The 15,714-nt window shown below is 36.9% G+C and overlaps 1 protein-coding gene and 1 pseudogene across 2 annotated transcripts; one reads left to right on the forward strand and one right to left on the reverse strand.

Moving 5' to 3' along the window:
- The first annotated feature begins 285 nt into the window (after positions 1-285).
- LOC108818780 (3beta-hydroxysteroid-dehydrogenase/decarboxylase-like) lies at positions 286-1,143 on the forward strand (annotated as a pseudogene).
- A 7,660-nt stretch (positions 1,144-8,803) lies between these two features.
- LOC108818778 (protein LURP-one-related 15) lies at positions 8,804-15,500 on the reverse strand (the record flags this gene model as incomplete). Of its 2 annotated transcripts, none has more annotated exon segments than XM_056999108.1 (3): positions 8,804-9,162; positions 14,923-15,153; positions 15,247-15,500. In XM_056999108.1, coding segments are annotated over 3 exon segments (689 nt in total), but the record flags the coding sequence as incomplete, so codon positions are not given.
- Between the last annotated feature and the right edge of the window lie 214 nt (positions 15,501-15,714).

Genomic DNA, 15,714 nt, shown 5'->3' on the forward strand with positions numbered 1-15,714 from the left:
TGTTTTGTATCCGATCAAATATTTATTCTTTGTTGGACACAACCTCCCTCCCATATACCAGATTACGAGATTCCTTTGCTTCTCTCTCAAAGACAAAGTTGTCTCCTCTGACTATCGTCGATTGCCACTGCTCTCGCCGTTGACTTCTACCTACCACGCCGTCTCACCGTGAACTGTAATTTCTTCAACTTAAGTCTGATTTGGCTCACCTATTGTTCGATCAAAAGCGCCTTAGTTACTACATCCACTAATGTCCTTTTACTTTTTCCATTTAATTAGTTTTCGGCGGAGAAGAAAATAATGGTGACGGAAGTTACGGAGACGGAGCGCTGGTGCGTCGTCACCGGCGGCAGAGGATTCGCCGCAAGACACCTCGTGGAGATGCTCGCTACCAGACGTCCGCATCGCCGATCTATCTCTGGCGTTACAGCTCGATGCTCACGAGGAGACAGGACTTCTCGGCGATGCAATGCGATCCGGTAGAGTTCAGCACGTCTCCGCTGATCTCCGGAACAAAGCTCAAGTCATCAAAGGTAATCTTTTCACATTCTTCCTTCTCTGTGTTGTTTTTGGTATCTGATGATTATAAAAGTGTGAAACAGCGTTTGAAGGAGCACAAGTGGTGTTCCACATGGCGGCTCCTGATTCGTCCATCAATAGCTACCAGCTTCACTATTCAGTTAATGTTCAAGGTTTGTTGAAAACTAAATCTCTCTCTCTCTATATGTGAAAAAGTGTTGTTTCTTTATGGGATTTTGGATCTGTAGGTAAAAGGAATGTAATTGATGCTTGTGTTGAGGTTGGAGTGAAAAGGCTCATCTACACAAGCTCTCCTAGTGTCGTGTTTGATGGCGTCAACAGTGTTCTGAATGCCAGTGAGATAATGCCGTACCCATCCAAGGTATTATGTGAAATGTTTTGGATGCATCAATGCTTCCGTTACTGAGAGAGAATCTTCATTGTTTCAACACAATGACTCGTATTCAGCAACTAAAGCTGAAAGGGAAGCTTTGATCTTGAAAGCGAATGGAAGAAATGGACTACTCACTTGTTCCATACATACGTCCTAGCAGCATTTTTGGTCCTGGTGATAGAAATAAAAACATTAAAAATTATAACAATAATAAGAGAAAAAATGCGATTAATGGTTGTTATAACATACGAATCATATGTAAGCATTTTTAAAGGTATGACAAACAAAACCAGTAACAGTCATGTTGGTCGAATTTAGCACATTGTCCTTAGGCTGTGATAATAACTCTTCCTGACTTAACATTTAGACCAAAACAAAAAAAACTCTTTCTGAAAATTGATAACAATTAAATCTTTCTGCGACTAAGTTAAAAATGTCAATAATATTAAAATGCTTTATAATTTAACCTTCGTCAACGTATTTTACTCTTCAGAAACGCAAAGCTAAGAAAGTTTTATGGTTTTTACTCGGTCTCTATTTTTTCATATCCAATACTCAGGGCAAGCTATCCTGAAGCTTCGCATTCTAACTCACATATCTACTGTGTATACAGATGAGATGAATGTTGATCTTACGTATAAGTTTATTTGATGTGTTAAAATAACAAGCCTTTATTTTTAGTACTACTACACAGAAATTAAATTTACTTTAAAAATTAGAAGTACAAATTATTATTATATTTAAAATCTTTAATCTTAACATGAATGAAAATGTAAATTTTTTTAAATTTTTCTGTCTAACAAGACACGTAACAGGAAAAACGAACATGTGAAATTCCTATATATTTTATTATTGTTGTTCCAAATTCATAAAATTAAGCATGATCATTCCCTTTATCTATTTTCAGACACTTACATAGAATTTTTATCTACTTGCAAATAGTTTAAGTTATACCACTGCATTTATTTAATTTCCTATTATTTCTCCTACAACTAATTTAATTTACCATATTTTAGTATTTCCAAAACAAGATCTCTAAAAATATATTCTTAATTATGTTTTTCTAAGATTACATTTTAATAATATCTTTTGATAGCTTTTAATATCTTTTACTTAAAATATAAATATACATTTCTTTTTAATATTTACTTTTAAATAATAAAAGTCATAATTAATAATTAACTCACTACAAGAAAACACGAATTTAACGACGACCGTTTTCTTCGGTAATTCGTCGTAAATGAGTGTTTACGACGAATTACCGAGAAAACGCGTTTCGTCGTTAAACATTTGTCGTAACGGATATTTGATCGCCATTTCGTCGTAAGATTATGAGCGACCCATTTCGTTGTAAAGTAAAGGTTAAATTTCCGTCGTAAAGAAGACGTAGATTTTCATGTAAAGCTGACGCTTACTTTCCATGTAAAGAACACGTAAATATTTCTCGTAAAATACACGTAAATATTCCTCGTAAATTCGACGTATATTTACCTCGTAAAATACACGTAATGATTTCTCGTAAAGTAGACGTAAGATATCGTCGTAAAATACACGTAACTATATTCACGTAAATTCGACGTAAAGCTTTGGTCGTTAAGATCTCGTAAAGATTTGTCGTTAAAGTCTCGTGATTTTGCTACGAATTTGCTTCATTTTTAAATATTTTTTAATTTATTTATTTTTAAATTTATTTATAAATATTATTTTATTTCAAAAATATTAGAAATTTAAATAATTAATTAATGCGAAAATATTTTATATAAATAATAAAAGTTTGGAATTTAAAATTATACAATAAAAAAACTAGCTAGGGCCGGGGTTTCTGTGAATCGTCTCCCGGTAGAGGTCTTCACTCCTCCTCTGTACTGCTTCATCTTCCTCCTGTGTACAGGAAGGCTCGGGAACAGGATGCTGTCGTTGCATCTCCGCCAACAACCCCTCCCATTGCGGATTTCCAGAAGCTATAACTTCGAGAAACCCTTATACTCCACCCATACGAGCTTGGAACGATTAGCGCGTGGACGCCAACTCAGTCCGCGTCGACGCCAACTCAGTCCGCGTCGACGCCAACTCAGTCTGCGTCGATGCCAACTCAGAACGCAGCTCAGTGACTTCGTCGGCTCGTCTCTGACCATAATACGATGTCGCTCTTGGGACATCGTTGACGGAACCAATTCCCAACATACGTCCCTATTTCTTTGTAATAATCAGGCAACTCCCAAAATATACTCTTCTTGTGCCAGTTGTGCTGAACTCCGTAATAATCAGGCATATTACCGGGAACATGCCAACTACCACCACGAAGAACTGTTTTTAGAGCTCCGTAGTAATCGATTTGCTGTTCAATTTGTTCTCTGGTTAAATACGGAGGAGGAGTGTCTCTCACAACCCTTTTCTGCCTAAACAATTTCTTGTTTCTTCGATAAGGATGATTAATGGGAATAAATCGTAGGTGACAATCGAACCAACTTGTCTTCCTACCGTTCTTCAGCTGAAATGCATCTGTCGTTCCATTACAATATGGAAAAAATAATCTCCCATGTGTAGTCCATCCAGACAACATCCCATAAGCAGAAAAATCACTTATGGTCCACAAAAGTATCGCTCGCATCGTAAAATTCGTCTTCGTTGAGCAGTCATAAGTCCTCACCCCTGTTGACCACAAATCTTTCAACTCTTTTATCAGTGGCTGCAGAAAAATATCCAGAGACCTTTTTGGATGGTTCGGACCAGGTATTAATATGGTCAAGAATAGAAACTCCCGTTGCATGCACAGATCTGGGGGCAGGTTGTATGCCGTCATAAAGACTGGCCACAATGAATATTGTCTCCCTGACATACCGAAGGGACTAAATCCGTCCGTGCATAATCCCATATACACATTTCGGCTATTGCTAGCGAATTGTGGATATACTTTGTTAAAATGTTTCCAAGCTCTTGCATCTGATGGATGAGTCATCTCACCATCCGTCTGAGTATGCTCGGCATGCCATCTCATTTTCCAGCAGTCTCCTCAGATTGGTACAATCTTTTCAATATGTCGGTAATTGGTAGGTACCACATCCTTTGGTACAATACCCTATTACGTCCTCGTCCTTGCGGTTTGAGTCCTGGCTTCTTGCAGAATCGACACTCTGCTAACTTCTCATCATCTCCCCAGTAGAGCATGCAGTTGTTGATGCAATCGTCTATCATCTCAGAAGACAACCCAAGACTATAAACTAGTTTCTGAATCTCATAATAAGAATCAGCAGAAACATGGTCTTCCGGCAAATACTCTTTAAACAAGTATGTTCATGCATTCATGCAACTTTCAGGTAGATTATGATCAGTTTTAATACTCATCATTCTAGCAGCCAACGACAATTTAGAGAGACATTCTCTACAACCACTGTAAAATGGCTGATTCGTAGCATCTAACATTTCATAAAACTTTTTGCATCTATGTTAGGTTCTTCAACTTCATCATCATCATGAGCTACAAATGCATCAGCTACCATATCATGAACCCTATCATAATCTACGATCTGCTCCTCTTGATGGTAACTATATTGATTATGCAAATGATCAACCGGTTCATTCTGAAAATTGCTATTACTACTACTAGCTTCATTCTCATAACTATAACCTTCTCCATGTTGAAACCAGATATAGTAATTTGGCATGAAACCTCTATTTATTAATTTCTTTCAAACATTTTCACGGGTTACCAGTTTTGAATTGTTTCATTTCCGACAAGGACAAAACATCTTACGCTTTCCTGGGCGAGCGGTGTAGAATCTGCTTGATGCATAAATGTCTCTAGTCCATCCAGATATTCTTTCGTCACTCTCTCGTTAGCATCTCTGTGCGTGTACATCCACCTCCGCAACTCAAAATAATTTCCATCACCGGACATTTTTTTTCTTTCATGTTTTTAGATTTTTTCTCTTTTGCATGTGGTATGTTTCAAATAAAACACAAAGGACTTATATATAGGAAAATTTCGAAATGGGTAGGTGATATTTTACTACGAATTAACGACGAAATATAGGTTGTTAGCCAAAATAAAAAACTTGTGTCAACTAAAATTAGGTGGATTCGAGAAACAGTCGCAAAAACCTCGTAATTACTTTCCTCGTAAAATACACGCTACTGTTTACGTGTTTCTTACGACGAAATACACTTTCCTCGTAAACCACACGTTACTTTATGTTTGTTTTACGACGAAATCTTTTCGTCGTTATTTAATGACGAACTTACGTGTTTTTTGTCTTTTCACGTAATTTCCTCGTAAACTCGACGTACATTTACGAGGAAATATTTTCTTCGCTAAGACTGCGTTTTCTAGTAGTGACTATAGTTAACATGAATATTAATTCATTTTTCATTTATGTAATAAGAATAAAATTTCAATAATATTTATATATACATAATTTATATTCGTAATTAAATTACTACACCAAGTAATATATATAAAGTAACTTAATTCAAGTCTTCATAAAATATGAATCATATTTGCATTTAAATGATATAAATTAATTTATTAATTAATTCAATAATTCGAGTAAAAGTCGTTCAATAAACTTATGGTTATCATACGCAAATAAATTTACTAATTTTGGTAATTTGATTAATTTTTATACCAATTAATGATTTAAAATATAATTTGAACACTTAATTAACAAATATATAATCATAATTAATTTTGAAAAATAAAAAATATTTACATACATATTCAATCACATTAGGTAATTTCATAGGTTTTATTTAAGAAAAAAGGACTAATATTTTTTATATATTAGTAATTAATTTTATGATTAGTTTAATAAAAATACATTAAAAAAATGTTTGGAGGGAATAATCTAATTTTCTAAAGAATTTAAAAATCATTCTGGTGATAATACATGGTATAACTTGTTGGTTCTCAAACACTATATAAAGGATAAAACTTAGCCAAAAGACAAATTCATCCCATAATTTTTTTTTGAGCAACATTCATCCCATAAATTTCATATACACTTCATGCTAAGTACTAACAATAAAAGGATAAGACTTAGCCAAAAGACAAATTCAATTCATGAGTATCGTGTCGGAAAAAGATTGGATCACGCTTGAGAGAGAAAACCCTACCCCCAAACCTAGTTGCCGTGCGTCTCACTACTCCGGTCGCAGGAACAATTTCTGATGCAGAAGTCTCGCATTACATGGCTTAAACTTGGTGACCAGAACACCATTTTATTCTACGAGATCGTCCAAAGCAGGACAGCTTATAATGCAATCAGGAAGCTGGTTCTATCATCGGGAGAGATAATCACAGACCCTACTGCAATTAAACAGGCTGCTGCATCTTACTTTGCAAAATTTCTAGGCCCTGTGATCCATCCAGCGCCTCTAACTGATGATATTCCAAGTCTCTCTGAGCTCCTAGACTTTCGCTGCTCTTCTAACATAGCAGAGATTCTTGTCCGTCCCATCTCTGAAGCAGAGATAAAAAATGTGTTGTTTGCAATGCCATCGAACAAGGCTCCAGGACCAGATGGCTACCCTGCTGAGTTCTATCGATCTGCTTGGCCTATCATCAGTAGCGACTTCACCATTGCGGTACAGTCATTTTTTATGTATGGTTTCTTACCAAAGGGAGTCAATGCAACGAGTCTTGCCCTTATACCAAAAGTTCAAGGAGCAGAAACTTTAAAGGATTTTCGGCCAATCTCTTGCTGCAACATCCTCTACAAAGTTGTCTCTAAAATCCTTGCTAATCGCTTAAAAGTCTTCCTACCGGAATTAGTCGAGCCCAATCAGTGTGCATTTGTGAAAGGAAGGCTCCTCCTAGAAAATGTTTTGTTAGCCGCAGAATTGGTAAAGAACTATCACAAGGATTCTATTGGAGCTCGCAGTGTTTTAAAGCTTGATATATCAATGGCTTTTGACTCGGTTAATTGGTAATTCATCTTGGATACTCTTCGTTCTATGAATATACCAGAACAGTTTGTGCACTGGATTCATGTCTGTCTCTCCACCGCAGCTTTCTCAGTTTCTATTAATGGTGAACTTGAGGGTTTCTTTCCAAGTACTAGAGGCCTACGACAAGGTTGTGCGCTATCTCCATACCTCTTTGTCATTGCGATTAATGTTTTATCACGCCTTCTGAACAGAGCAGCCTCAGCCGGGGACATTGGTTACCATCCTACTTGTCGTGAAGTGAATATCACGCATCTCAGTTTCACAGACGACATCATGATCTTCACAAATGGAGATAGGGAATCGCTTCAAGGGATTTTCAGAGTACTGGATCAGTTCGAGCGTCTCTCTGGCCTCACTATAAATCCAGCAAAATCTTCAATTTACATGGCAGGAAGAACCAGTCAAGCTTTTCGAGATGAGGTGACCAGTATGGGGATACCAGTTGATACTCTTCCGGTTCGCTATCTGGGTCTCCCTCTTACGACTAAGTCCATGACTCGTAATGACTATGAGCCCCTCATTGATAGGATAAGAACACACCTCCTTTCATGGTCAAGCCGTTTTCTCTCTTATGCTGGCCGGCTTCAGCTCATCAACACTGTCATTGTCAGCATCACAAACTTCTGGTGCTCCGTGTTCCGACTTCCCAAGCGTTGTCTTGAGGTGATTGAGAGTATGTGCAGCGCTTTCTTATGGTCAGGATCTCCTAATTCTAATACCAGAGCTAAAGTGGCTTGGGAGGACGTAAGCAAACCAAAAGATGAAGGTGGTCTTGGCCTTAGGTGTATGGCAGATTCATCTTGAGTTTTTACTTTAAGCCTCATATGGAGATTACTTACAAATTCTGGCTCACTCTGGGTGGCTTGGACACGAAGGAACCTCCTGCGGAACAGATGTTTTTGGGATGTTAGTGATAAATCATCGGGATCGTGGATATGGCGCAAGCTCCTCAAGCTTCGGCAGCAGGCAGCAACATTTCTGCGGTCTGAAATTCATAATGGTAAAAGCACTCTGTTCTGGTTTGATGATTGGTTAGAGATGGGGAAATTAATTGATATATATTGCAGGCGAATCGGGTACACAAGCTATGGGAATTCAGCGCTATGCAACAGTCGCGTCTGCAGCCTCGTCTGGAAGGTGGAACTTAAGGAGATGTCGGAGTAGTCACCTACGGGCGATGATTACACGCATTAACTCAGTACCACCACTGGTAAAGGAAGCTGGCAATGACTGTATGCTATGGCGCCATGTAGATGATGACTACAAGGCATGGTTCTCATCGAAGAACACTTGGAATCAGATAAGGAGACGTGGGGACAAAATGGAGTGGAGCAAGTTGATCTGGTTTTCTCAGGCTGTTCCTCGTTATTCTTTTATTGCGTGGCTAGCAATTCGCAACAGACTCTCGACTGGTGATCGTACACAAATGTGGGGGGAGCACCAGTCTTGTCGTCTATGCGGAGAGCCAAACGAGTTACGCGACCACCATTTTTCGCCTGTCCCTACTCATACACGGTGTGGACAGACCTCATAGGATCTCTATTGCCTCATCCAAACCCCGGCTGGAGCATCACTATCACAATGCTCTTGTCACCTCGCAGGTCCACCATTGATTCTTGCCTTCTCCAGCTCTGCTTCCAAGCTGTCATTCACAGTGTATGGAGGGAACAGAATAGTAGGAAGCACACTGGCGTCCACCGCACGGCCTAACAGCTCACGCGGTTCCTAGACAAAACTATCCGAAATCGCATCTCTTCTCTACGTCCAAGGAATGCTGGACAGTGCAGTAGCATGATGATTCGCTGGATGGGAAGAAACTAGTTTGGATCTTTTCAGTTTCTGTGTTTTAAAATCTCAAAATCGTTCGTATTGTAAACTTTTTTTCTTTTGTTGATAAATAAATTTAATATTTCAACAAAAAAAGACAAATTCATCCCATAATGGGAGAGTCTTTCCAAATGTCCATTCTTTTAGATATTAAAATCAATGATGCATCATTTATAAATATAACATTCAATAGCACTAAAATTTAACATAATTTAAAATCATTACTTGAATAACAGTAGATTTTGGTTGGAATTAATTTTTTTTAAGATATATCACCGAAAGAAACTCATTCCAGAAAGTGCACTCTCGAACCAATCACCGCCTGCTTTGACCGGTTGTTCTAGTTTTCGGTCCATAACATCGAAAAGGACTACAAGAGAGGCAATGAAAGCATAATCAACGTTTTCATTGACCGTCACCAAGAAATTGTCCTTTGCCGAGAAAGAGAAAGCGCTCCGCCACGTGTGCTTCTTGTGCTGCATCTTTTACATAGATACACAACTTTCATTTTAACCACCAACCAACCGAGTATTCAAGCATATTTTTGAAAATTAATTTTGGTTTAATAAGTGTTACAATTGTGAAGTTGATTGTTCTAACACTTCATAAACACATGGTTAACCCACCAGTTCACATATAGGCTAAGCAAATGTTTATTCTGGATAAACTGAATAGAACAAAAAAGGTTGATTTGAAAGCAAACCAAAATCGATCCCAACCGTATAACACTCTGCTAAAACCAATTCTGAACCAAAATCGGATATAAAACACTATTAACTCGTAAACATGTGAGAGAATAAAATAACTAATTAATTGGATATATGCGGGGTTTGTTGGATAATTCCAAAACTTGTAAAGCAACTTCTCTCATTAAAAGATGTTTAATGAGTTAAAAAATAAATACACAATACAGAAATCTAAATAAGATTAGAAAATTTAGATATGTTTTGTGTTATCATATGCTATATAGAATAAAGAATAATCTTCTATATAAATAGAGTTCTCATTGAAAATTGTTTCATAAGAGAACCATTGAAAATTTTATTTTGGGGAAGTTTCTAAAGCAATAAGAAAAATTGTTCTTATATTCTTCATGTTTCAACGAACTAAATTTGAGCTTAAGGCGAAGACTCGATCCACGCAACAGAGAATAGCTCACATAAGGAAGCATGGCATACATGAATATAGCTCCACCGCGAACAAAAGACCTTGGATCTGTATCCATCCAATGTCTGATATTGACATCGACAAACTATTCAATTTGGTCAATAAGGATGAAAGTTCGGTTAAGAGTTCACGAAGTTTGAGGGACAATAGATTTGGGTTCTGATGATCAAAAGAAAAATGATGTGGCGACAACACTTCTATTCCATTTTTTCCCGAAACCTTGATTCTCCAAGTAGGAGAAAAAAATACATTTAAAGACATATATGAGGCCATCAAGTCACAACACCTTAGAGCTGATTGCGTAAGAGAGGCGAGAGTTCAGACGTTGATGATGGAGTTTCACAAGTTTAAGATAGATGATACAAACACGGTTGACGAATTGGCGGAAAAGATATGGCATATCATCTAAAGTAGGCCTTTTAGGAGAAAACATAGAAGAATCCAAGATGGTGAAAAAGTTTTTGATGGGGCTTCCTAGACAAAAGTACATGAACTTGAAGTGTCTCTTGAGAAAGTACTAAACTTAAAATATGCGTGTTTTGAAGACTAGTTGAAAGGCTTAAGGCATATGAAGAAAATGTAGGAGAAAAAACGCAGAAAGAAGACCAAGGAAAGCTTATGTTTTCGAATAATGACCAAAGTAGTCGTAGGAACGATGGAGGATTTCTTGGAAGAAGTTTAGTACGTAATGGAAATAGAAGTCGAGGAAGATTTAATAATCACACCGAAGATAAGAATCAAAACTCGAATAAAGTTCGTTCAAAGGTGATATGTTGGAAATGTGACAATTCTCCTCTTTTCATCTATTTGTCCTGAGAGACAAATTGGGAGTCAAGACAAAAAACTAAACGAGACACAAGTAGGTGATGGAATATATGTTCATGAGGTGGTGTTCTTGAATGGAGACAAAGTAATTCCAAAGAATCTCGATATCAACAAAAAAAAACACAAGTGTTTGGTATTTGGACAATGGAGCAAGCAGAGGCGTGCCTACAGTGTATTGAAAAAGGCATTCGCCTCAGGCCCCCAATTTATATAACACTCTTAGAACCCCAAAATTTTAACCAGTTTATGTTTTAGTGGTTTAGACTTTGGTTTTAAAAAAAAACTTTTCCACCAGAGTCGACTAACTCATCTTCTGAATTCATGTATATTTGTTTTCTATATGACATAATATAGCACATGATAAATTTATTCTTGTACAGTGTTAGATTTGTATATTTGGTGAAAATGATATATTTTATTTAAAAATTGTTTTCATTATAGCTGTAAATAAGTTTATTTTAAAAACTTGCCTTAGGCCCCTATAACTCTTCGCACGGCACTGGGAGCAAGCAATCATCTGACGGGGAATAAAGATTTCTTTTCAAGTTTGAATCAAAATACAAGAGGAAAGGTAAAATTCGGTGATGGTTCTTTTGTTTACAATTTAGGAAAGGGTTTGGTTACCTTTGCATGCAAGGCGGTAGATAAGAAGGCACTCAGAGATATCTAGTAGATACCCGAACTAAAACATAACACATTGAGACTTTAACAAGCAACTTTAACAAGCAACATAATTCAGATATGAAGTTAACATGAAATACGACAATTTAATACTTAAAGATTCGTGTGGAAGGTTGCTGGTACGAATAGAGTCGGGTTGCCGATCAAATCTGCCCCGCTTGACCCATCAACCCGCAAGTTAAGTTACTTTATTATGATTTAAAGATCCAAACCGCATAACCCACAAAGAAAAAATCTGATACACTCACCCTCCCTGCGTAAATTAGCGAGTAACCCCACAAGACCCATGAATAATATTAAATATAATTAAATAATTATATTTTAGTGTTTTTAAAAGAGTTATATATTTATAATTAAATATAATTTAAATATTTGAAATAATTTAAATATATTTACGAATATACTATTTTCTTTCGAAAAAAATTAGCGGGTTGGCGGGTGCCCACAATTCAAATTCGACCGACCCTCGCCCGCCCCACTTAAAATAAGTTCAAGCCGCACCTGCATCTGCAACTCAAATATTTCAAACCGGATATTGATTCATATTCCCAGCACTTGGTATGTATCACAAGATCCTTAAACCGTCTCTACAAGACACCGATGGAGATTAGATCCTAAGTGTTTCTATTTTTGAGATAAAGATGCTACATGGAGGTGGAATGCTCGACTAGGATATATAAGCAACAAAGCAATGAACAACATTTTCGAGAAGGAGATAGTCGTAGGAATGACAAGTGTATCATATGAAGAAAGCATGAGTAGCACATGTGTACCAGGGAAGCAGATTAGACACTCATTCCCTACTACGGACATGTTTCGTGCGACAAAGTTATATGGGTTAATGCATGGATATTTGTGTGGATGAATCACATGACTAACTCCAGCAAACAAACGGTATGTTTTGTCCTAATAGATAATTTTCCATGTACATGTGGACCACACTTTTGAAGGAAAAGAGTGAGGCATTCGATCAATTCAAAAGGTGTAAAGAAGGTACTGAGAAGCAAATCGGTTCAACCATTATAACCCTTTGAACCGATAGAAGAAGAGATTTGATCTCAGCTGAGTTGAATCTATTTTGTGAAGAAAATGGAGTAACAGGGAATCTAGCGTCTCCTTATACACCGCAGCAAAACAGTGTCTTCGAGAAAAGAAACATAACTTCAATGGGAATGACAAGAAGTATGTTTAAAAAAATGAAGATTTTGAATTACTTGTGGGAAGAAAATGTACGAAACTCGACTTACCTCATCAATCAAGTTCCCACAAAAGCCTTAAGGGATCAAACCACATAAAAGTGTCTCACATTGAAAAAAACCAGATATCGAGCACTTAAGAATTTGTTTTGTGTTGCTCATGTGAAGATTGTTGGATGAGAGATCAAAGGGTGAGATTAATCTTGGAACTGAGTCGGTTTCTAAAGCATAAGGTGATAGTGAGTAGAGATGTGATCTTCGATCTTCGACGAGAAAAAGCGTGATATTAGTCATATACAGCAAACCAAAGTTATTGTGAAACTAGTATGCTTAAGCTTCCACATATAGGTGATATAGAAGAAGATAATGATCAAAAAGATGATCAAGATCAAGAAGCTATGAATCAAGATGAGGAAGAAGAAGAGAACAATGGTCATGCCAAGATGGCGATGTTCAACCGGTATTGAAAAAACATGGCCATGCCATAACAAAACCATGGTATCTCAATAATTATGTATTACTTGCAGATAGAGAAAGTGGGTTGCTCATAGTGGATGGCGAGCCTGAGAACTTTCTTGAAGCCAAGCAATAAGAAAATTGGTTGAATCTATGATAGCCGAGTTGGATTCTATCACAAGAAAAAAAAATTGTGAGCTAGTAGATAAATCGGCTGGTGTTAAACCTATAAGGTTAAAATGAATCTACAAGTAAAAAATAAAGGTGGATGGTACAGTGAATGAGTATAAGGCAAGACTTGGGTCTAAAAAGGCTACGTACAAAAACATAGTATTTTGATGAAGTGTTTACACCAGTAGCACATCTCGAAACTATAAGGCTTTTTATAGTTCTCCCAGCAACAAACAGTTGAGAGATTCATACCTGGACGTGGAAACCACTTTCTTGAGTGGTGATATAAAGGAGTTATAGTATATATCCCAACCCGAAGATTTTAAAAAGAAAGGAGAAGAAGATTGAGTTTATATGTTACTCAAAGCTTTGTATGTGTTACGCCAAATTCCTAGAGCATGAAATATAAAAATCAATCAAGTTTTAAAGGAGATGAGCTTTAGAAAGTGGCTTACGTTTATGACCTATTTGTAACAGAAACTTCTCTTTAAAGTGAACAAGCAATTTAAAGAAGAGATGCCAAGGGAGTTCCAGATGTCAAATCTAGGAAAATTATCGTACTACCTTGGCATAGAATCAATTCAAGAAGAAAATGAAATAAGGATAAAATAAGAAAAATATGCTCAAATAATTCTATGTGACACAAATATGGAAGCGTAACACGACTCACGTACTAATGGAGTCGAGTTCAAAGATTTCAAAAGCTGAAGATGAACAAGAGTTAAATGCAACAGAATACAGAAAAACCATATGATGTCTAAGGTACCTAATTCATACGAAACCAGACTTATCTTGTGCAGTTAGTGTTCTAAGTTGATATATGCAAAGTACGAGTTTCATGAACAAGCAATCAAGCAAATACGACTGAGATTTGTAACAGGAAGTACAGACTAGGTGGATATAGGAAAGTCATTGGATACAGTTATCGTAGTCAGAATATTGATTTCAATGATGGAAGAAGCACCTCAGAACATTTATTATATTTTGGCAAATCACTGATTATTTGGACATCGCAGAACAGTTCACATTGAATTGTGTTCTTGTGAAGCTGAGTTCATGGCAGCAACGGGAGCAGCGAAACAAGTTATATGGATCAAAGAGTTGTTGAGTAAGATACTAAGTGAAGAATGCGAGAAATCCAAACTTAGAAGCGACATCAAATCAACCATTGCTCTAACTAACAGTCATGTTTTCCATGGAAAAAGTAAGCACATACTTTCAAAGAAACACTTCATTCGTGAATGTGTAGACAACGAACTAATTGAAGAGGAGGATGTATCAGAAGTAAAGCAGAAAGCGGATATCCTTACCAAACAGTTAGCAAGAAAAGTTCAAGGAAATGAGTTTAATTGGAGTTCAAGATAACAATCTCACCGAGGTTCAAATTAGAATTAAGGGAAGAATGTTAGATAGTTCCAAGATTTGTAGAACCAAAGTTATCTCATTAAAAAGTGTTTAATGAGTTAGGACATAAATACACAAATTAAAAAAAAAAAAATCTAGATAAGATTAGAAAGTTTAGATAAATTTTATGTTATCATATTTTACACAGAATTGTTTTTTATATAAATAAAGTTCTCATGAAACACTAAAACTTTTAGTTAGAGAGTTTCTAAAACAATAAGAAAAGTTGTTTCTATATTGTTTGTGTTTCAAACATTTGAAAGTCAACCCGAATGGTCGGTCAATGCAGAAAAAGGATTAAAAAAAAATAGAAAGACAGAGAGCGAGTGAGTTTACTTTGGCAACAATGGCGTCATATTCACCAGCGTAGGCGACACAAGAGCGATCGTTCCCAGTCTCCCCTATGACTTTGAAATCGCATGTCTTCTCTTCATTGTTTAAACCCGAAAACACATCAAGTTTTGTCGGAATCTGAAATATCGACGATCTCTTCAACGTGTACAGCAAATCAGACTCTTCCGTACTACCTCCTCTGAATACCTTCCACTTTTCAAGCCAGCTCAGTTTCTGCAATAAATTTAATTTAGTTAAGCCCGACTATACATAATACATAGGAACTCTTAAGTTGTGTGTGTATGTTTTTTTGATGAGTCTATGGACCTTCTCTCTCATAGTCACGACCGGAGATCCAAAACCATCCAATAAGATCATCTGCTTGTGAAAACCAAAACCCGGTTTCTTAACCTGGAACAGCAGGTTCCCGTTAACGTCAGTTATAACGTAATTACCGTACACTGACGCGAGGTTATCCCGCACTATCGCCAGTTCGACGCGGTCCCGAACACAGAAACTTGGATCCACGATCACTCCGACCATTTCTTCTCTCTCTCTCTCTCTCTCTTTTTCTTTTTTTTTGGTGAATTTGTTTTCGTAGCAAGAAGTTACCCTGGGTTATTAATACAGTCTATAATTAAAAAAAAGCAGTGTTTTGAAACCCGATCCGGACCCACGGTTGAACCGGTAAACCCGGTGATCCGAAATAAATCTGGTTCGGGTTTTGTGAAAAACCAAAATTTAAAAACCCGTAAAAACCCGCAAAAACCCACTAAAACCCAAAATCCGGTACCG

This window comes from Raphanus sativus, unplaced genomic scaffold (genome assembly GCF_000801105.2).
Source record: "Raphanus sativus cultivar WK10039 unplaced genomic scaffold, ASM80110v3 Scaffold1610, whole genome shotgun sequence".
Classification (NCBI taxonomy): domain Eukaryota; kingdom Viridiplantae; phylum Streptophyta; class Magnoliopsida; order Brassicales; family Brassicaceae; genus Raphanus; species Raphanus sativus.